This window comes from Chiloscyllium punctatum, chromosome 6, assembly GCF_047496795.1.
Source record: "Chiloscyllium punctatum isolate Juve2018m chromosome 6, sChiPun1.3, whole genome shotgun sequence".
Lineage (NCBI taxonomy): Eukaryota > Metazoa > Chordata > Chondrichthyes > Orectolobiformes > Hemiscylliidae > Chiloscyllium > Chiloscyllium punctatum.
Genome location: NC_092744.1, coordinates 57,409,533 through 57,431,427, shown reverse-complemented (window position 1 = coordinate 57,431,427; position 21,895 = coordinate 57,409,533). Strand labels below are relative to the sequence as shown.

At 38.4% G+C, this 21,895-nt stretch overlaps 1 protein-coding gene across 1 annotated transcript in view; it reads right to left on the bottom strand.

Annotated features, from left to right (window-relative positions):
- The window catches only part of ppm1lb (protein phosphatase, Mg2+/Mn2+ dependent, 1Lb), a 173,914-nt gene that overhangs the window by 31,218 nt on the left and 120,801 nt on the right, over nucleotides 1–21,895 (bottom strand). The window contains exon 2 of the mRNA XM_072572708.1: nucleotides 13,593–13,767. Coding sequence (XP_072428809.1) covers nucleotides 13,593–13,767 — 175 coding nt within the window. The remainder of the gene's footprint in view (nucleotides 1–13,592; nucleotides 13,768–21,895) is intronic.

Sequence of the window (21,895 nt, the reverse complement as noted above, 5' to 3'; positions counted from 1 at the left end):
TCTGTGTTGTGACCTCTCTCAAACTAGTTCCTCCAAGACTTGTTGTGAACTTCACTGTTTGTTAATTTTCCCAGATGCACTCCGAAGTCCAGTGATACATGAATTCAAACAGCAAAGGCAGTAACTGTGCAGGTTCACTGCTGTGTCAGTTAGCAGTGTAGGTTTCCTTCTCTCTCTCTCCCCTGCACTGACCTCACCATGTGCTTCCTTTTTCTGTTCTTTTCCCTTTTAACAGTGCTGTTGTTTTAACTTATTCTTTCTTCTAATTTCCAAAATGATGCAACAACATATAAAACAGTAATTGCTACTTCTGGAAGTTGAAGAAATCATCTCCAACACCTAAAATACCTCAAAAAAGGTGCAGCCTGTTACAGCCTGGAAATTTTTCTATCCTCTGTCTTGGACTCCTCCCCCTTTCAAAAGTGCTGTTGTTTTGACTTTTTTTTCTCCCAAGTTCCAAAACGATGTAACAGCATATAAAACAGTAATTGCTACTTCTGGAATTTGAAGAAATCATCTCCAACACCTAAAATACCTCAAAAAATGAGCAGCCTGTTACAGCCAGAAATTTTTCCCATCCTCCATCTCGGATTACCACCTTCTTCTAGTTGATCTCACTACATGGTGCAGTTATTTCCTATCACTGCTACAATGTCAACTGGAATGAAAGAGGCTCAAGGGGCAGTAGGCCTCTTAGCGTTTCTCTCACTGTTGGTAAAATATTAGCAGAAATGGATAGGTGACGGGCATGCTGACAATAACATGGCAACCAAATTTACAGTCCCCTACCTGCCAACCCTCTCCTTTGGGATTGTATAATTCCACAGTGGGTTGAGCAGAGAAGCACTTTAAATAGAATCGTCATTTCTATGGCCCCTTTTACCACCATCCCTCTTATGGTCAGTTACTTATCCACTACTGCTTCATGTTTTGCCAGCCTTCTCGTAACAGAAATGGGGGAGAAGAGGTCAATGAGTGAGAGTGATGGCAAATGTTATACAAAAGTAAATTAATGTTGAAAATATGAAAAAATCTAAAATGTTGGAAACATTGAGAAGTTTTGGTTGTATTTGTGGAGCGGAAGACACAGTTGATCTTACAGATCAATAAACTTTCATCAGAATATGGAACATCATTGAAATTATAGGAGAAAGAGATTAAATTATATGATGGTGAGGATGAGTCACAGTGTAGCTGATCAGTTTGGGAGCTGAGGAAGTATACAGACAAAGGAGGTTGGCTACACCAGCAATGAGTATGGAGTAGGCTTGAGAAGGCAGAGTGAGGGCTTTGGGATGATATGTACATCATTGACATCAGCGTGTAGTTAGATATGTTGCTATACCCATCTTTACTACTGTGCCTAGATCACACAACTGTATCATTAAACTGTAAATAGTATTGAATCCATGAGTATGTCACTGCATTCCAGATTCCAACCTCCAGCCAGACTTCTTTGTTTCAATAGCAGGCTGCTTCATCAAATTAGTAGTCAACAACAACTCAATGTAGGCCTATATGACTCCCAGCTGGGAAGCATCAGTAAGTTGAAACACAGCCTTTGTACATCACTCTGGTAATTCTTCAATCCACCTCATAACTCCAAAATCCATTCAAATTTTACATTTTGCAATACTTGAATTTGAAATTCACTTGAATGGGTCATGCTCATTCATAGGAATTGGTTAGTGAACCCGGAAACAAGATGGTGATGCAGTTCCTGGATTTAAAAAAAAACACCCACCAGTGCAATGCAGTTACTTTCAGGTTTCCAGTGTGCTACTGGGATTCCACCAAAATAAGAAATTTAAATCCAGTTTACTGTCTCTCAGATATAACATCAAACAGAGAGTCATTTTCCAGACGTAAACATAAATCCCAAATATTACTGGACAAAGTGCGGGACAATTCTCCTGGCGATCTTTTCATTATTGTACCCAACTTGCATCATTAAAAGCAAGTTACCTGGTCACTTATTGCATTCTTGTTTGAGACTTGGCTCTGTGTGAACCACACATCCCCACCACTGCTGCCAACCCACCCCTACTACCACCATCACTACTTCCACACTTGATTTCATCCCTCTCAACTTATGGAAGTTGTATATGTATTTTTTTCATTTTGCTGTGTGGCACTCTGCAAACTACAATACTCCTGAAGTTTTTTTATAGGCCTTTTATTGAAGGGCTGCAAGAGAACTATTTAGGCATTTTGCCAAAAAGCTGTCAAACCCAAGGTAACTACACTTATATTTATATATGTAGTTTATTGAAACATTTACCAGTTGCTTAATGTGAAGTCCATGTATGTCATGCAAATAACCAATTATCTGCCCACGTATGTCATGTAAATAATTATGTCTTTAAAGGGTTTTCAAGGCCATTATCAAGAACACATTTCCACAATTTTAATGGGTAACTGGGTGGACTCACACTCACTGGTAAAAATTTATATATTCCGAGGTAATAAAAAGACAGTTTGACTCACTGGTGCTAATTAATCAAGGAAGCAATTAGGGAATGTGATCCTGAAATCAGTAAAAATTCTAAATGCTCATAATAAAAAGCATTTAATTTATTAGGTGTGAAAAGCACATCGCCACTGTAACAATTTACAGCATTGTGCCTGAAGACATTATCAACCAATTATTCATGAGTTGAATTTGTTTCTGTTCATTTTTATTATTTTTCTCTTCCGCTGTATCTAATCAATTAAGATTTTGTTTAACACCACATATGAGGTGGCACCTGAACAACTGCTTGTCCCACTGAACACTCATCTGCTGAGGTACTGGGAGAATTTATGATTTATTTAGTATGAATATTCAAATGTTTCCTTGTCAGATTTGTAATGGTACTGTGGTTATCTTGTACAATTTCTACATGCAGTGAAAAGTTCCTTCTGGCTTGCAGCTGAATGCAAACTTTGAACAGATTTATTTTATTGCTTATGTAATTTCAAAAACTGCTTTAAAACAAAATAAGAACATGATGACACAAATCTAGTGATACCCTCGTCCATCTCTGACCTTTTCCTTCCTTTACTTCATTATTTCCATTTCTGGAATTGGTTGTCCACCCACCAGTGCAATGCAGTTACTTTCAGTATAACCACTTGATTCCCACAGTTACCTTGAAAACACCAGTCATACCCTGCTTCTGGAAAGGACTCCATTCCATTCTCCCAGTTTCTCCATCTCCATGGGTCTGTTCAGGTGATGCTACCGTTTAAGCAATTTCTTTCTTTTTCCTCAACCAAGGATTCCTGTCTGTGTCCCAACCATGGTTGACAGGGTTGTCAGTCAGTGATGGGCAAGTTGTTGGAGGGAATTCAAGAACAAGATCCCATTGTAATCTGAGATAACCTTCTTCACTGTCCACTACACCTCCAATTTGGTTTCATCTACAAACTTACTAACTACACCTCTTTTGCTCACATATAAATCATTTCTGTAAATGATAAAAAGTAATGGACCCAGCACTGATCCTTGTCGCACTCCACTGGTCACAGGCCTCCAGTCTGAAAAGCAACCCTCCACCACCACCCTCTGTCTTCCACCTCCGAGCCAGTTCTGTATCCAAATGGCTAGTTCTCTCTGTATTCCATGAGATCTAACCTCGTTAACCAGTCTCCCATGGGGAACCTTGTCAAATGCCTTACTGAAGTCCATATAGATCACATCTACTGCTCTGCCCTCATCAATCCTCTTTGTTACTTCTTCAAAACACTTAATCAAGTTAGTGAGACATGATTTCCCACACACAAAGCCATGTTGTCTATCCCGAATCAGTCCTTGACTTTCCAAATACATGTATATCCTGTCCCTCAGGATTCCCTCCAACAACATGCCCACCACCTACATTAGGCTCACTGGGCTATAGTTCCCTGGTTTGTCCTTATCAACGTGCTTAAACAGTGGCACCACATTAGCCAACTTCCTGTCTTCTGGTACCTCATCTGTGACTATCGATGATACAAATATCTCAGCAAAAGGCCCAGCAATCACTTCCTGAGCATCCACAGAGTTCTCAGGTATACCTGATCAGGTGCTGGGGATTTATCCACTTTTATGCATTTCAAGAAATTTAGCAGTTCCTCCTCTGTAATATGGACATTTTTCAAGATATCTTCCATGTCCTTTTCCACTGTAAATACTGATGCAAAATACTTGTTTAGTATCTCCCCCATCTCCTGGGTCTCCTCACAAAGGCCGCCTGATCTTTCAGGGGCCCAATTCTCTCCCTAGTTACCCTTTTGTCCTTAATGTATTTGTAAACTCCCTTTAGATTCTCCTTAATTCTATTTGTCAAAACTATCTCATGTCCCCTTTTTGCCCTCCTGATTTCTCTCTTAAGTATACTCCTACTGCCTTTATACTCTAAGGATTCACTTAACCTATCCTGTCTATACCTGACATATGCTTCTTTTTTTCTAAACCAAACCCTCAATTTCTTTAGTCATCCAGCATCCCCTTTACCTACCAGCCTTCCCTTTCACCCTAACAGGAACATACTTTTTCTGGATTCTCGTTACCTTATTTCTGAAGGCTCCTCATTTTCCAGCCGTCCCTTTACCTGCGAACATCTGCCCCCAAACGACTTTCGAAAGCTCTTGCCTAATATCTCCAATTTAGAACTTCAATTTTTAGATCTGGTCTATCCTTTTCCATCACTATTTTAAAACTAATAGAATTATGGTCACTGGCCCCAAAGTGCTCCCCCACTGACACCTCAGTCACCTGCCCTGTCTTATTTCCCAAGAGTAGGTCAGGTTTTGTACCTTCTTTAGTAGGTACATCCACTTACTGAATCAGAAAATTTTATTGTACACACTTAACAAATTCCTCTCCATCTAAACCCTTAACACTATGGCAGTCCCTGTCAATGTTTGGAAACTTAAAATCCCCTACCATACCCATCCGATTATTCTTACAGATAACTGAGATCTTCTTACAAATTTGTTTCTCAATTTCCCTCTGACTATTAGGGGTCTATAATACAATCCCAATAAGGTCATTATTCCTTTCTTATTTCTCACTTCCACCCAAATAACTTCCCTGCATGTACTTCTGGGAATATCCTCCCTTAGTACAACTGTAATGCTGTCCCTTATCAAAAAAGCCACTCCCCCTCTTCTCTTGCCTCGTTTTCTGCCCTCCTTGTAGCATTTGTATCCTGGAACATTAAGCTGCCAGTCCTGTCCATCCCTGAGCCATGCTTCTGTAATTGCTATGATACCCCAGACCCATGTTCCTAACCATGCCCTGAGTTCATCTGCCTTCCCTGTTAGGCCTCTTGCATTGAAATAAATGCAGTTTATTTTATCAGTCCGACCTTGTTCTCTGTTTTGTCCCTGTCTGCCCTGACTGTCTGACTCACCTTTGTTCTCAACAGTAGCAGTCTCAGATTGACCTCTTTCCTCACTATCTCCCTGAGTCCCACCTTATTATTTTAAATCCTTCCGAGCAGCTCTCGCAAATCTCCCTGCTAGTATATTAGTCCCTTCCAATTTAGGTGCAATCCGTCCTACCTGTACAGGTCACTTCTATCCCAAAACAGCTTCCAATGATCCAAAAATGTGAATCCTTCTTCCACACACCAGGTCCTCAGCCATGCATTCATCTGATCTATCTTCCTGTTCCTACCCTCACTAGCTCTCAGCACTGGGAGTAATCCAAGTATTACTATTCTTAAACGAGTCCTTATTGTATTAAATTATGTCTGCTTTAAATAGCCTAATTATTAAATTTAAATTAAACAAATTCAATACGCTCCGTCTTGTCAGTGCTTTTAACATGAACATTTTCTGAAGCTGCCTTTATTCCTGTTTTTTAGGTAAATGACAGTTTCAGACACTTTCTGTAACACAATTATTTTAACCATTAACCTCTGCAAATCACAAGTGAATATTCAACAAAGCTGTTTAATGTTTTATATTCCATTCGACAATATGCACAAATATTTCACAGTTAACCATATTTATAACTTTCATAGTTTTCATGTGGGGGAGATAATGGCATAGTGGTAATGTCTCTGGACTAATAGTTCAGAATGCCCAGCTAATGTTCTGGGAACATGGGCTCAAATCATGTCACAGTGACCAGTGGAATGTGCATTCAATGAATAAGAAATGAATTTAAAAATAATCTCAGTAATAGTGATCAAGAATCATCGTTGATTGTCATCAAAAACCCACCCAGTTCATTAATGTCCTTTAGGGAAGTAAATATATCATCCTTTGGTCTATATTACATGTGACTCCAGACTCACAGCAATGCAGTGGCTCTCAATTGCTATAATGAAAAGAAGGATCAGATATCTTCTATTTGAAACGGAATGGAAATTAGATACCACTACATAATTAAACACCAAGAGAATTTTGATACTTAGAAATACTTAATGGTGCACATTTAAATCAGGTCATTATTGAGATAAAGTGTCCCCAGGAGTTTGTGTTGAGGAAAAACTGCCTGACAACAGTTCTTGGATTTGTCAATCTGCTGTATGTTACAGCTTTCCCCTAAGAAAAAGGTAAGAAACTTAAATAAACTTCTTAAAGTTGGAAATTCCTAGGCCCAACCTGATCAATTATTAAATTGAAAAACATCTATCTATCTGCAGACAACAGTGTATCATCATTGTTAAAGAAAAGAACTGGGAAAAATATTCCCTATCTGAAGTCTGACTTTCGATCTTCAGAATTTTGTTTTCTCTGTCTATAACTTTCAGCCATAATATTTGTGTCAAATGTTCTGTCTTATTCATGAATGAGTATGAGTGTATTCAGGAGTTTTAGAGAGGTATACTTTAAGTTGTATAGAAATAGCTCATATTCCTTTCTTTGTTCTTTGTCTTTTCTTGAAGAATAAGTTTGACTACAATGAATAGAGTGATTTTCCTTGTTAATGACAGAACCTGGTGTGAATTGCTTTTGTTCTGACCAGCTGTTTTTCAGGCCAGTTGTTGTTTAAACTGGATATTTACACTGTTGTGATAACTTGTGCGACAGTGGGGCTCAATTATTGTGTACTCCTGCTTATTAAGTTGTAAGAATAGCAAATTAATTACTGCCCAAATAAACAATGAAGTATGAGATGAACACCAAAAATCACGGCCTCCTTCTTTGAAAGTTAAAAATCACACCAACACCAGGTTATAGTCCAACAGATTTACTTGGAAGTATTAGCTTTCAAAGCACTGCTCCTTCATAAGGTAACTATTGTGTGATTTTTAACTTTGTCCATGACAATCCAATGCCGACACTTCCAAAATCCTTCTTTTAAAGGTAGCTCCTCTAAGGCAGGATATTATAGAAGTCTGACAATTTAAAGTTAATAAATGAGTTGAAATTTGTAACAAAGATTATTGCCAATATACTGTGGAAGGTGACCCCATGTCTATGAGGTTGCCTGAAGACAGATTCTTAGGTACTTTCTTGGTGACAGTGTGGTGTGTGGTAATTGCTGGAAATTCCCTGGCTGTGATTGAATAGGTAAAAGTGGAACTAAGTAAACTCGCTATTAAAGTGGATGGAAAACAAACAATGTTGTAAGTAAAAAGTTCCATAGAGAGTGAGGAAACTGAGGAGGCATAACACATGGCATGGACATATGTTGGAGAGGGACTGGAATGTATATTCTTTCTAATATCATTCTGGACTTTTTAAACTATGTTCTCATGCTAACCTATTTCTTTTTATTCTGTACTTAAAGTATCTGTACCTAAGGTGGCACAGAGAAATGACATTGCAAACTTTGCACAACACTCAGTGCACATGACGATAAAGGCTATTCCATTCCATAATTCCAAATAACTCTCTAGCAGCAAATGAGGTAGTCTACAGCTAGTCTTTAAAAATAATTTCGGTGCTTTTGATCCTAGACTGTCCCACCAGTTGTGAAAAATTTCAGCTTGCTAGCTGTATGTGGTTCACTGCATACCTTATGCAACATCCCATTTGCCTAGATAATGAGCTGAGAAGCAAATGGTTGGATGAGATAACTTGGCCTAAACACTGGCAGATAGGAAGCCATCTAAGATACTTGTGATAATACTTTGACTTCATAACTGAAAATCTCAGCCAAAAGGCCATTCGCTATATATGTGTACGAAAATGTTACATGTATATTATTACTGATTACAAAACATCTTACAGTAATTAAAGGTCTATGATGTATTGTAATAATCAATTAAATCAGCTGTAAGTACTTTTTTTTATATTGTGCTTTTTAAATTAAAACTTTGGTCTGAATGAGAAAGAACTGTTTTAAAACCAGTGTTCGAAAGTGTAGCTGCAGTTTTGAAAAGCAAGTAATCTGACACCCATGCTATGCATTGCAAAAAAGCAGTAACTGAAATTTGTGTTGCAGATGACTTGTACCCAAGATGATGTTTGACTTCAGCTTTTTATGGCAACAAGGTGTTGATTGGTCTATGGACTAGTGACCAGTTAATGATGACAGCAACTTCTATCAGTCAACAACTTAATGATTGATTCTCAAATAACTGAACATCTTGGAGCCGGAAACAAGTCACACAGAGAGAGAAGTACTGATTCTTCTCCAGCTCAGGTGTATTCCCTCTGTTGTCTGCCATCAAAACTAACTTTAAACTTGAAGAAAAACAGTTTATCTCTCTTCAAACAATTGCTATAAGCTGTGACTTTTAACTGATAAGACAAAGACTTTTTTTGAAGTTAACCAACCACTCTGTGTCTCTTAACAACCAGTGGAAGCATCTGGAAATAGACAAGCAGAAGAATCACCCACAGAACCTGGGTAAAAAGACTACTAAACTATCTTTCCCATTTTTCACCTCTGCCCATAGCCTACTTTACCTCATCTGCTTGTATGTATGTAAGAAGGAATTAATACTTGGATTAGAGTTTTAATTAAAAGTGTTATATGCCAGTGGTTTATAACTGTTTAGCTGTTGCTAGAATCTAATTATTTGTAATAAGTAATACTTCTCATTCAGTACAGAAACGTGGTTCATGTTATCAACCTGGTTCTGAAAGTCATCTAAATAGGGCAATGTTGCAGAGTTAATAACTTTTTTTAACTTTTGCAATGACTCTGGAAATTGCAGGGTTCTATTTCCACATGCTGCATCATTGAGAGCTAACACAGCCTTAGAAGTAATCTAGTAATAATGCTGCATCTGAATGAAACATTGAAATCGAGCAAGCCTTTAGTTTAGTTCGCATCATTCCCTTATTTGAATGTTGCTGTAGACAGGGCTAGCAGGTAATGACCAGAGCTCTGGCTCTGATTTCTGAGGTAACATCCAACAGAATACTTGTAAAGGCTCCTTTATTACACTCTTCCTCTACTCTCACTGTTTTCATTCATTGAGTTTGAACTTTACCGCAATTCTTCATAAGAAATTTGTTTGTAAACTATATTTGTTGAAGCAATGGAAATAAAAATCAGGGAAGTGTTGAATGGAACCCTAGTCTAGACCTGCAAAATCAGAAAATGATATTTCATGATTGATTTCAATCCAGTAAACGCTGTGGAATCTTTCTCTGGTCCTCAAATTTTTAACGAACTTACGCTTTCAATTTCTCAGGGGGAGTGAAGGAGGATAACAGGCCATTGTTTATGCATGTTTGGATAGGGCAGGGGGAAATGATGATCTCCCTTTTGGGTTTGTATCTTTCTTGCATTTAGGAGGTTCTGCTTTCTGCATAATTGCCTGATTTTTTATGTTTGAAAGTTTCATTTCTTTTACATGAAGGGTTTGTTTGTTTCACTAAGAGTCTCATCATGTGTATTGAGTTTTCAGCACTAATCTCATCAAGTATATGCATTTTGAAACTAAAAAGCAAAGAAACCCAGGAGACCATTGCTTCAGTTGTATTTTTACAGATACTCCCACTGGTTGGTAAGACTCACAAGATGGCTGGTTCACTTTTAAAAGTTTCTGACGTATCAGTTAAAAGTCACAGCTTACAACAACTTTTTCAGAAAAGATTAACTGGTTTCTTCAGGTTTAAAGCTGGTTTTGACTACAGAGACTGGTGAGACTGCTCCTAAGCTGATGCACCCAATTTAATAAAACACTCAAACATTTAAGCATAAGACAGCCAAATCAACTTTACCGTTTTGGACTACTTTTCAGACCAAATTACAAAGCTGAAAGTAATTGAAAACAAAAAATGTGATTTGTTTTTCATCCTAAATTATGAATGAAGTAAACATCAAGAAGAATAGGCCATTCAATCCAAGCCTATACTTCTGTTCAATCATTTCATGGGTCATTAGTACTTCAACTCAATTGCTTTATATACTTTGATTCTTCTCTTTATAATTTAACCTTCTACACCTCTGCCAAATCTCTGCTAAACAAAGAGAACAAAGAAAATTTACAGCCTAGGAACAGGCCCATTGACCCTCCAAGCCTGAGCCAATTCAAATCTACTGTCTAAACCTATCGCCCAATTCCTAAGCATCTGTATCCCTCTGCTCCCCACCTACTCATGCATCTGTCCAAAGGCATCTTAAATGAATCTACTGTGCCTACCTCTACCACCTCTGCTGGCAACGTGTTCCAGATATCCACCACCCTCTGTGTAAAGTACTTGCCCCATGTATCCCCCTTAAACTTTTGACCTCTCACCTTGAAAGCGTGACCACTCGTTATTGAATCCTTCACCCAGGGAAAAAGCTTATCTCTATCCACCCTGTCTATACCCTTCATCATTTTGTAGACCTCAATCAGGTCCCCCCTCAATCGCCTTTTTTCTAATGAAAACAAACCTAACCTACTCAACCTCTCTTCATAGCTAGCACCTTCCATATCAGGCAACATCCTTGTAACCCTTTTCTGCACCCTCTCCAAAGTGTCCACATCCTTTTGGTAATGTGGTGACCAGAACTGTACACAATATTCTAAATGTGGCCGAATCAACGTTGTGTACAATTTTAACATGACCTACCAGCTCTTATACTCAATACCCCGTCCGATGAAGTCAAGCATACCATATGCCTTCTTGACCACTCTATCCACCTGTGCAGCAACCTTCAGGGTACAATGGACCTGCACTCCCAGATCTCGCTGCTCATCAACTTTTCCCAAAGCTCTTCCATTCACTGTATAATTCGCTCTAGATTAGACTTGCCAAAATGCATCACCTCACATTTGCCTGGATTGAACTCCATATATATAAATAGTGCTATATTTATATGGTACAATACTATTGCTTAAAAGGTGTACCACAAATACATTGGGCTGCAATCACAGTGTAAACCAGTAGAAATACCTAGTGCATCTGATGGCAGAATTAGAGCAAATTGTTTCACTAATCTCATTAAGTCTGCCACTGAACGGTGCATACTATCCATTAATTGGAGCAATGCACTTTGGGAAGACCTGATGTGAAAGGCACTATGTAAATGAAAACCCATTTTCCTTTTTCATTTGCAGTGTTATAAATATCTAGTACATGTTAATAATTACAGGTAATGACTTTCTGATAAGGTTATAGAGAAGTTAATTGAAATGTTGGGTTTTAGACATTGCCAGAAAAGCGCACAAAATGGTCGTTCAAAAGTAGAGAAATGTATATTTAATTAAGCCAATATAAAACAGCAGGCCGGCTTTCTGAGCTGGAGAACTGGAGACATTATGTCTGCTATTGTTGCAAGATGTGCAGTCTAGAAAGAGTTTTTTTTGTCTTGGGAGTTGGTGCTAAATTAGTCCAAAAGCATTTAATGAAACATAGACTTGTAAAATAGACTTACTTCATCAGATCAAAGAAGAAATTGCAAGTGAGAAATAAGTATGAAGATTCATTTGAGGATAGCACAAAGCAGACTACATCATCATGGTCATGGTGAAACTTAGGAAGATTGTCTGGTTTCAACTTATCTGGTTGTTTGCTTAGATACTTAGTTGCAGTTTGGAATGGGAATGTACCATTTCTAGCTCACTGAGAGAAGATAGCTAAAGTAAATAACAGATAGATCTGCATGATAACCAGAATAAAAATCCAACTTCATAATTCACTGTGTGAAAGGCAAATGAGGCTTAATTTCAAATGAGATTTTGTGAGTTACAGTATTGGTAAGATCTACTAGTTTCAAACTAGTAGGAGTATCTTCATTGGTTCATTGAGAGCTTTTGTAAAGAAGGCAGCAATCAGATTAGTTGGAAACATTGAAAAAAACAACTAGAATTAAGGGGCAAAAGTGAGGACTGCTTTTGCCTGAAACGTTGATTTTCCTGCTCCTCGGATGCTGCCTGACCTGCTGTGCTTTTCCAGCACCATTCTAATCTAAAAAGTAGAATTAAGGACTGAGGCACTCACAGTACAGATGAAGTAAATGAAAGTTTTATCTCTGAGAAGAGCAGGAGTTGGGGAAATTTCATTAGATGACTATGTCAAATTTTCTTGAGTCCTGGTGCAAATGAGAAATAAACCTGTATGCATAATATACACAGTAATAACTTATAATACTATTGTTGCTTGTCTTGTTTAATTTGTTTCATGTAAAATAAAGTTTATTTTTCTGCGAAAATCTGAAATCTTGTGGCATATAAATTGAAGGGAGACGTTTCAATTTCCTGTTAAGTGTCGACATCTTCTATACATCAAACCAACAGCTCCCGAACAACTTGCTGGTTCTGATAGTGGAAGGGCTCAACAAGATATACTTGTTCTTGGACTAGCCATTATCCTCGAAAGGATTCAGTTAGTGTGGAGGCAAATGGGAATGGGACAAGCATTTACCTGCAACCGCCTGCCTTTTAAATGATAAGTTGTCTGAAATATTCTAATTCCTCTTGGTTTCATATTAAGATAAATAATAAATCTTACAACTGAGTCTTTTTGTGGCTTCAATTCATTTTTTTAAGGACCAGTTGAATGACTGCAGAATGCCTGAAGAAACTGCATGCTGTAGTCAATCAAATTACAATCTGGCAAAAGGACTAAAGTGGGTATTAACTTGTCCATTTGCAAATGCAACAATGGATCTAATGCCAGTGTTAGCAGCATACACTCTGTTTTCTGGCAGCCCTTAACATTTTAGTAGGACAGTGAATGTGTGGCAGGGAATGAAGCTCCCTCTTGTGAGGAAGGACAGAACTCAACTCTTTATGATTTGCTTTTTACTTGGATGACTAGAAAAGAAAATTCATTGATAATCCACCAATTGTGGAACTAAACCATAGTAAAGAGTCAATTTCATCAGGGGATGAGGTGACAGAAGGAAATCAATAACAAAATGAAAATCATTTAATATGCATTTGTATATTCGAGAAGTGAGAACATCCAGAATAATGGTGTCTGCAGCCAATGTTGTGTTGTGCCACAGCTGTTCAGAAAAATAGGCCATTTGAAGAAATTAATTCAATGTGATGAGCATTACATGAGGCTCATGGTTCTGTGCACAACTGAATTATGAGCATTACCACAAGGGTCTGGAATGTAAGTAATCAAACTGATTAGATTTTTAGTGATTATTTCACTTTCAGGAGTAAGCATTGTGAATGCAATTACTAGTAGTAACCTGCATGAAAAGAATTACACATCAAATTATTAAAAATACCTAAACGGTATCTGAAATGTTCCAATTTCTACCTGCTTACCTGCTTCATCATAGGCAGCTGAGAGTTTTTCGAGCACTTTGCGGTCTATTGCAAGAATCTGCTGTTCCAAGATTGTTTGATGTGATAACACACTATTTTCTTTATCTTTCTCGTAATCTTGAAGATGTTGTTTCAAGGCCTCTGGCAAGTGTATCTTCACATATTCTGCAGCAGACTAAATAGAAAAAGATGTGTTCAAAGCTAGATCAAACAAATATTTACTACAGCACTGAGACTATTCATGTAACCTTGCTTGTTGTCAACTGAAACAGTGAAGCATTTTAACATGTACTGATGAAAATTCCACAATTTCCCCAGTTTACATAGGAGTTAACAGAAGATTTTCAGATCCTTGATGGATTTCAAAATCAAAATGTGAACCAGAAATTATCTGCCTATATGACTTTTGTACGTACTACATTAAATATGGCTCACTAGAACTATTGATTGCAATAAGTGATTAACCCATTCCACTGTGCAAATGAAGAGAAAGGATGAAAAGAACCATGTCTAAGAAATGTTCCAACATTGTGAAGTATACTTGTACCTTAGATTTGCCTACTGGATTTGAAAACAAAAGACTTGAAATTAAAGACCAAAAGATAGTTTTAAAAAGAGGCACAGAAGAATGAAGAAAATAGATCAGCAGTGCAGATGTACCAGTAGTTACCGAGTTACCCACCGCAAACAAACAGTCACCTGAATAATGGTAAAGAAACTTGATGCAGAATTGGAATAGCCAATTAATCAATGACTTTCCTTATTAATGTTTGGAATGATAAATCTACTAGAAAAATGAAGTGTTCTCAAAGCTAATTAATTACTTTTCTTACCAACACTTCTTAAAGTATTGGCATTTCCTATTGCCACTCAAACCATGAACAAGACCCAGAAAGAAAGTGATCAGTACTTTTTGAACTTTGATGTTTCTGAAGGATGCTCAGTATGAACTGAACTGATGGATGTTCAAATAAGTGGGCATTGAAACTGTTGGAAGTTGACAGCACAGACAGATTATAATGGGTAATGGATAGATGAAGGTTGAGATATTTTGGACTGGTGGCACAAAGTAACAGAATCAAAAATATTATGTTGGAAAGAATAGTAGATGTATAATACAGTGTTGGTACTTACAGAAAACCTGATAGAATGATAACATCTTGAAATAATAGGTATGAGTTTCATCAGGGTAATGAGATCAACATAAGATCAATGCAGCTGGAGGAGGATAATGGATGTTGCTGCAGCAACCCAGCTTTATTAAGTTATTTGTGCCAAACACAAAAATTTGGCCTTTTCCCTTTAAAGAGGATTAATCAGTTTAAATTTCATTTCATAAGAATCCCCATAGTGTGAAAGCAGGCCATTTGGCCAACAAGTCCACATCAATCATCCGAAGAGTATCTCACACAGATCCATTCCCCTACCCTATAGCTCTACACTTCACATGACTAATGCATCTAACAGACACATTCTGAAACACTATGGGCAATTTAGCATAGCCAATTCACCTAACCTACATACTTTTCGACTGTGGGAGAAAACCAGAGCACTCGGAGGAAAACCAGACACTAGAAGAATGTACAAACTCCACACAGATAGTCACCCAAAGCTGGAATCAAACCCAGGTCTCTGGCGCTGTGAGGCAGTAATGCTAACCACTTGGCCACCGTGCCACCCTGTCCTTTAGTTAAATTGTACCAGATTAAGCTTGATTTTTGAAGTGATAGTCAGTTTGATGATGTTTATGACTTTATATATTGGAGTTATAGCTGCAGCAGCATTATTTTCATTACATTTGTGTGGTAGTGATGCTACATTTGTCAGTTTTCTTGTGCCACTTTGTGCCACCAGTCCAAACTATTCCCACAATGGAGAGGAAAGATGAAACACCAATGTAGCATTTCTAAAGCCAATTTAATGACAAGGCCACATGAGATTGTGTTTCAATGAAATAAGCAATCTCAATCCAATTCACTCAACCTGCTTCCAGTGCTTCAGAATTACAGAAGGGCATTATCTGAACTGTCTAGAATTTTTCAGTAAGTGACAATATATACTTTCCATTCTTGATAATACAAAATGCACAGTACACAAGAGACACATTTTAAATTAGCTTTATTGCTGTGGGTTTTGGACATTATTATTTTCAAATTTAGTGGATCCATTTTACAGTTTACCTGATTTATTCTTTGCGGCAGATTCAGCAGCTGTTATCAATTCACAGCATCCTTTGACCAGAGGGAATAGATATTGTAATTCTTCCTCAGGAATTTTTTTGGTCATGTTGCCACAGTGGGAGGTACTTAATGCCCATCTTTCCTGTGCTGAACTAATAATTTAGCAGCCAAAGGTCTCTAACAACCCTCTAATCACATCGAACATTCTTCACCTCCACTGGTGAACACAAAACTGTCCAGGGAACCCTAAGACTGAAATTGAAAACTACAGTATGAATTGCCTGAGCCTTGATTTCGCAGAAAGAATTTAACTCAACTCAGTACAATTTCAACTTGCCAGTGGCATTTTTGAACTTGCATGTTATTTGCAGGTGTAATCTTTGCAGAATCATTTCATGAAAGCGGACATGAGGGCGGCACGGTGGCACAGTGGTTAGCACTGCTGCCTCACAGCGCCAGAGACCCGGGTTCAATTCCTGCCTCAGGCGACTGACTGTATGGAGTTTGCACGTTCTCCCCGTGTCTGCATGGGTTTCCTCCGGGTGCTCCGGTTTCCTCCCACAGTCCAAAGATGTGCAGGTCAGGTGAACTGGCCATACTAAATTGCCCGTAGTGTTAGGTAGGGGTAGATGTAGGGGTATGGGTGGGTTGCGCTTCGGCGGGGAGGTGTGGACTTGTTGGGCCGAAGGGCCTGTTTCCACACTGTAAGTAATCTAATCTAATGTCAGAACAACCATGAGTCTACTCTGAGCAGGCTCCAGGGGTCAAATGGCCTAATCCTGTTCCTATATCTTATTGGTTTTGTGGTCCTATCTGTGTCTCAGTGTCTGCTAGTATTTTTCTGAGTTTGGATAAGATGTGCAGGTCAGGTGAATTGGCCATGCTAAATTGCCCGTAGTGTTAGGTAAGGGGTCGATGTAGATGTAGGGGTATGGGTGGGTACGCTTTGGCGGGGCGGTGTGGACTTGTTGGGCCGAAGGGCCTGTTTCCACACTGTAAGTAATCTAATCTAATCTAAAAACAAATAACACAACTGAGGTGTAAGAGGTCAGTACAATATGAATAACCAAGAAACTGATGTTTAAAAATAGTGGGAGCCCAAATTCACCCAGAACTATTGATATTTTCATACCTTAGTTTTGGTTCAATTACACATTAATTCACTTAATTTTAGCTGTTAAAAACTGCATTGCTTAAACAAGATCTTCATTTGGCATCTTAAATATTTGACCCGGGAATTTGTTAAATAGGAAGGTAAAAAGCATAGCGCGATTAGTTCTTAGGTATGTTGAACAAATATCCAATCAGGAAAGTACAAGAAAGTAGAAATTTGAGTTCAGTGGTAAGAGGTCAAAATGCTGCCTAACCATGTCCTGGAAATGCAGTTGTAGAGGAGATGTTTCTCTGTAAATATTATATGAAAGTTTGGTTCATGGAAGGGTTGGTTGCGAGGGCAAATACAAGATACCATTATCCACATGTTCAGGTTAAAGACAGAATTGTACTCTAAAGTGATATATGATCTCAGAGATCATCACTGTTTTTAGGTTTAGCATGTATGCACTAAGTGTTAGGAAAATGAGTCTTCGAACTAGACAATGACCTTTACGTAAGAATGCGACATTCCACAAACGTTAAGACAAAGAATAATAAGTTATCTCCAAATGTAGTCACAAAATTAATTCAGGAAACAGTCAGATTTCTCTTCCTCTGAACACCACTAACTGAAAGCAGCAAAATGGGATGCTAGATGAAACACTTAGGTTTGAATAGAAGTCATAGAGTCATAGAGATTACAATGTCGCCTAATAGAATAGAAATGGGTTAAATTTTTTATGTTGTTATTTTAAATACTTGCTGAGATATTCGTATGATTGATAGTCACAAGTGAGGTGCTGAAAGACTGAAGATTGCTAACGTAATGCTACTATTTAAGAACGGTGGCAAAGAAAAGTCAGGGAACAAGAGACCAGTGAGCCTAACATTGGTGCTGGGCAAGTTGTTAGAGGGAATCCCGAGGGACAGAATTTACATGTATTTAAAAAGGCAGGGACTGATTAGAGATAGTCAACATGGCTGTGTGCATGGGAAATTGTATCTCACCAACTTGATTGAGTTTTTTGAAAAAGTAACGAAGAGGATTGATAAGGGCAGAGTGTTCACATAATGGTAAAGTTCTGGGCAGTGTTGCTGAACAAAGAGATCTTGGCATGCAAGTTCATATTCCCTTGAAAGTGGAGTTGCAGTTAGATAGGATACTGAAAAATGCTTGCCTTTATTGGTTAGTACACTGAGTAGAGCAGTTGGGAGGTCACGTTGCGGCTATACAGGACATTGGTTAGGCCACTTTTGGAATACGGCATGCAATTCTGGTGTCCCTGCTACAGGAATGATGTTGTGAAACCTGAAAGAGTTCAGAAAAGATTTACAATGATGCTGCCAGGGTTGGAGGTTTTAAGCTATAGAGAGAGGATGAATAGGCTGGGGCTGTTTCCCTGGAGCGTTGGATAGGGCATGAAAAGGGTAAATAGACAAGTTCTTTTTCCAGTGTTGGGAAGCCCAATGAAGGTATAGGTTTAAGATGAGAGAGTAAAGATTTAAAAGGGACCTAAGGGACAACTTTTTCATGCAAAGGGTGGTGTTTGTATGGAATGAGCTGTCAGAGGAAGTGGTGGAGGTTGGTACAATAATAACATTTAAAAGGCATGTGGATAGGTATATGAATAGGAAAGGATTAGAGGGATATGGGCCAAATGGGACTAGTTTTATTTAGAATATGTGGTCAGCATGAACAAATTGGACCAAAGGGTCTGTTTCTATGCTGTATATCTCTATGACTCTATTACACAGTTATAATTAGCTTCTCCGAAGTTTCTTGGATCATGACTAATATTCCCTCTAAGATAAATGACTTTCTCATGCAGGCTACACATAACTCCTTTTTAAGTAACGTGTGTGGGCAGCTACACAGAAGAAGTAAAGGGTACTTAAATGAATCAGCTGCGCACTACAGTAAAAGAGTAGATTGATCATGACAACAGAAAACAGATATGAGATGCATAAAGTTTCAAGAGTTAGCATGTTTTGAATATTCACAATAAAACTGAATTATTGGATGAGGGAATACAAATTTTCCAATTTTGCCTGAGGAAAAACGGGTTTCCAAAAATTAAATGCTAATAACAGCTGTATCTATTTGACAGCAGACTATAAAGCACTGAATATTCTAAAACAGAGGAGGGATTTCATATTGTACAAAGATCTAACCTTGTCTAAACCAGAATGTATATTAATCTAAAATGAATCTTTTATGAGTTACCATATGGACCAGTTTAATTAATGGCTCATTTTAGTGCACTATTAAATTTGTGATTAATTCTTTGGCTCATTGCCAGTGACCTTCATGCTGTTTCATGCTTGGCAACTTAGAAACAGGTAATATTTGCACATTCCAGTCTTTAAGTATCAACTTGTATGTATATAACATATGGCACTGTGGAAGAATGGTATACTCATAAGTTATATACTATATTCTCTAGTGTTTGGAATAAGGTTAAAATTGACGATCATAGAATGAGGATTGTCGTTTTGCCATTTAGGTTGACACTAATTCCTTTTTAAATACCTTTGAATCTAATCCAGTACAGTTAAATCAGATGTCAGTGCATGAATTAAAAACTAATATAATTATGGTCACTATGAATAGTCCACATTCCTAGAAAGTAAAGACTTAGAAAGAAGTGAATCTACCAGATGTAGACTGACACAATTAATCCTTGTTTCCATAATTATTATTTCTGGCAGTGTGTTCTGATAATGACAATTATCCTGAATTCTGTAGTAAGTGCTCATTTAATAGTTGATACATTCAAATTCATACTGTGCAAATTGAAGAGATGAGAAACTGTCCAAAAAGACTATTGAACATAGAACATAGAAGAATACAGTGCAGTACAGGCCCTTTGGCCCTCGATGTTGCGCCAATCCAAGCCCACTTAACCTACACTAGCCCACTATCCTCCATATGCCTATCCAATGCCCGCTTAAATGCCCATAAAGAGGGAGAGTCCACCACTGATACTGGCAGGGCATTCCATGAACTCACGACTCGCTGAGTAAAGAACCTACCCCTAACATCTGTCCTATACCTACCACCCCTTAATTTAAAGCTATGCCCCCTTATAATAGCTGACTCCATACGTGGAAAAAGGTTCTCACGGTCAACCCTATCTAAACCCCTAATCATCTTGTACACCTCTATCAAGTCACCCCTAAACCTTCTTTTCTCCAATGAAAGCAACCCAAGTGCCTCAGCCTTTCCTCATACGATCTTCCTAGCATACCAGGCAACATCCTGGTAAACCTCCTCTGCACCTGTTCCAGTGCCTCCACATCCTTCCTATAGTATAGCGACCAAAACTGCACACAAAACTCCAGATGCGGCCGCACCAGAGTCTTATACAACTGCAACATGACCTCAGGACTCCGGAACTCAATTCCTCTACCAATAAAAGCCAGTACGCCATATGCCTTCTTCACCGCACTATTTACCTGGGTGGAAACTTTCAAAGATCTGTGTACATGGACAACAAGATTCCTCTGCTCATCCACACTACCAAGTATCCGACCATTAGCCCAGTACCCCATCTTTTTGTTACTCTTACCAAAGTGAATCACCTCACACTTAGCTACATTGAACTCCATTTGCCACCTTTCTGCCCAGCTCTGCAGCTTATCTATATCCGCTGTAACCTGCCACATCCTTCCTCACTGTCATCAACTCCTCCGACTTTTGTATCATCCGCAAACTTGCTCACCCAACCTTCTAACCCCTCCTCCAGGTCATTTATAAAAATGACAAACAGCAATGGTCCCAAAACAGATCCTTGCAGAACACCGCTAGTGATGGCACTCCAAGAAATCTCTCACTTTCATAGCTAGATAACTCAAACTATAAAATTGTTTTTATCAGGAAGGCACAACATGTAATATGGCACAAGGTTGGAGAGTGATGGGATACTCCCCATTAGCTTGGATGACTGCAGCTCAAACAACACTCAAGAAGCTGGACCCCATCCATGACAATGCATTCCAACGACCTTAAACACTTAAATATTCTTCCATCACTGATGCAAAGTGGTGGTATAGCACACTATTTATAAAATGCAACTACAGTAACTTACAAGGCTCTTTTGCTTTCCAAACTCATAACATCTAGAAGGACAAAGGCAAGATATAGATGGGAACACCACCACTTGCAAGTCCCCCTCCAAGTCACTCACCATCCAGACTTGGAACTACACCAGTGTTCTTTCACTGTCATTGTTCCAAAGTCCTGGAACTCCCTTCCTAACTACACAGCAGAAAAGAAATACCTCACGACCATCCTGTCAAGGGTAATTATAGATGAGCAATAAGTGCTGGCCTAGCCAGTAGTGCCCACATCCCATGAATGAATAAAAATAAGTTGTGTTAGGATCTGCATTCAAATCCAACTTAGCCTGAAGATGAAAGTCTTCTCTTCCTGTTAATTTTAGAATTATAGAACCATAGAATGGTTACAGCACAAAAGGAAGCATTCAATTGCTAATCCTTTGCAAAACGATGCTTTATTCCTCATTGTTTTGAATGGGAATGTGGGCTTAATGGTAAGGTCAACATTTGTTGTCTCTCCCTAATTGCACTTGCACTGAATAATATGCCAGGATCATTTCAGAAGGCAGTTAAGAATCAACCACAGTACATAGTCTTAATTTAGTGAGCTTAGATCAGTAACATAAAAACTGTCCATGATGCAATTACTCAGTGGCCACAGGTTGGTTTAGCAAATGCAATACTATAATTTGGTGTAGGCCTCTGAATTGAGGTTAAGTAAAGAGAACTTTACTCTGCATCTAGTTGTGCTCAAAACTATCATGAGGATATTTAATGCCAATGTATGGCTGCATTAGACAGTATTCCATTCCCCAGGAATAGAATTTGCAACCTTAAAAATGTTGCTATCCCCAAGCATCATATGCATATTGTTATGACACTGGGTAAACACTTCTCCTTAATTTAAAACCAGCAAAACAGAAAAGATTTATCCCGTGCAGTAATCTGTAAATATCTGAATGGCCATGA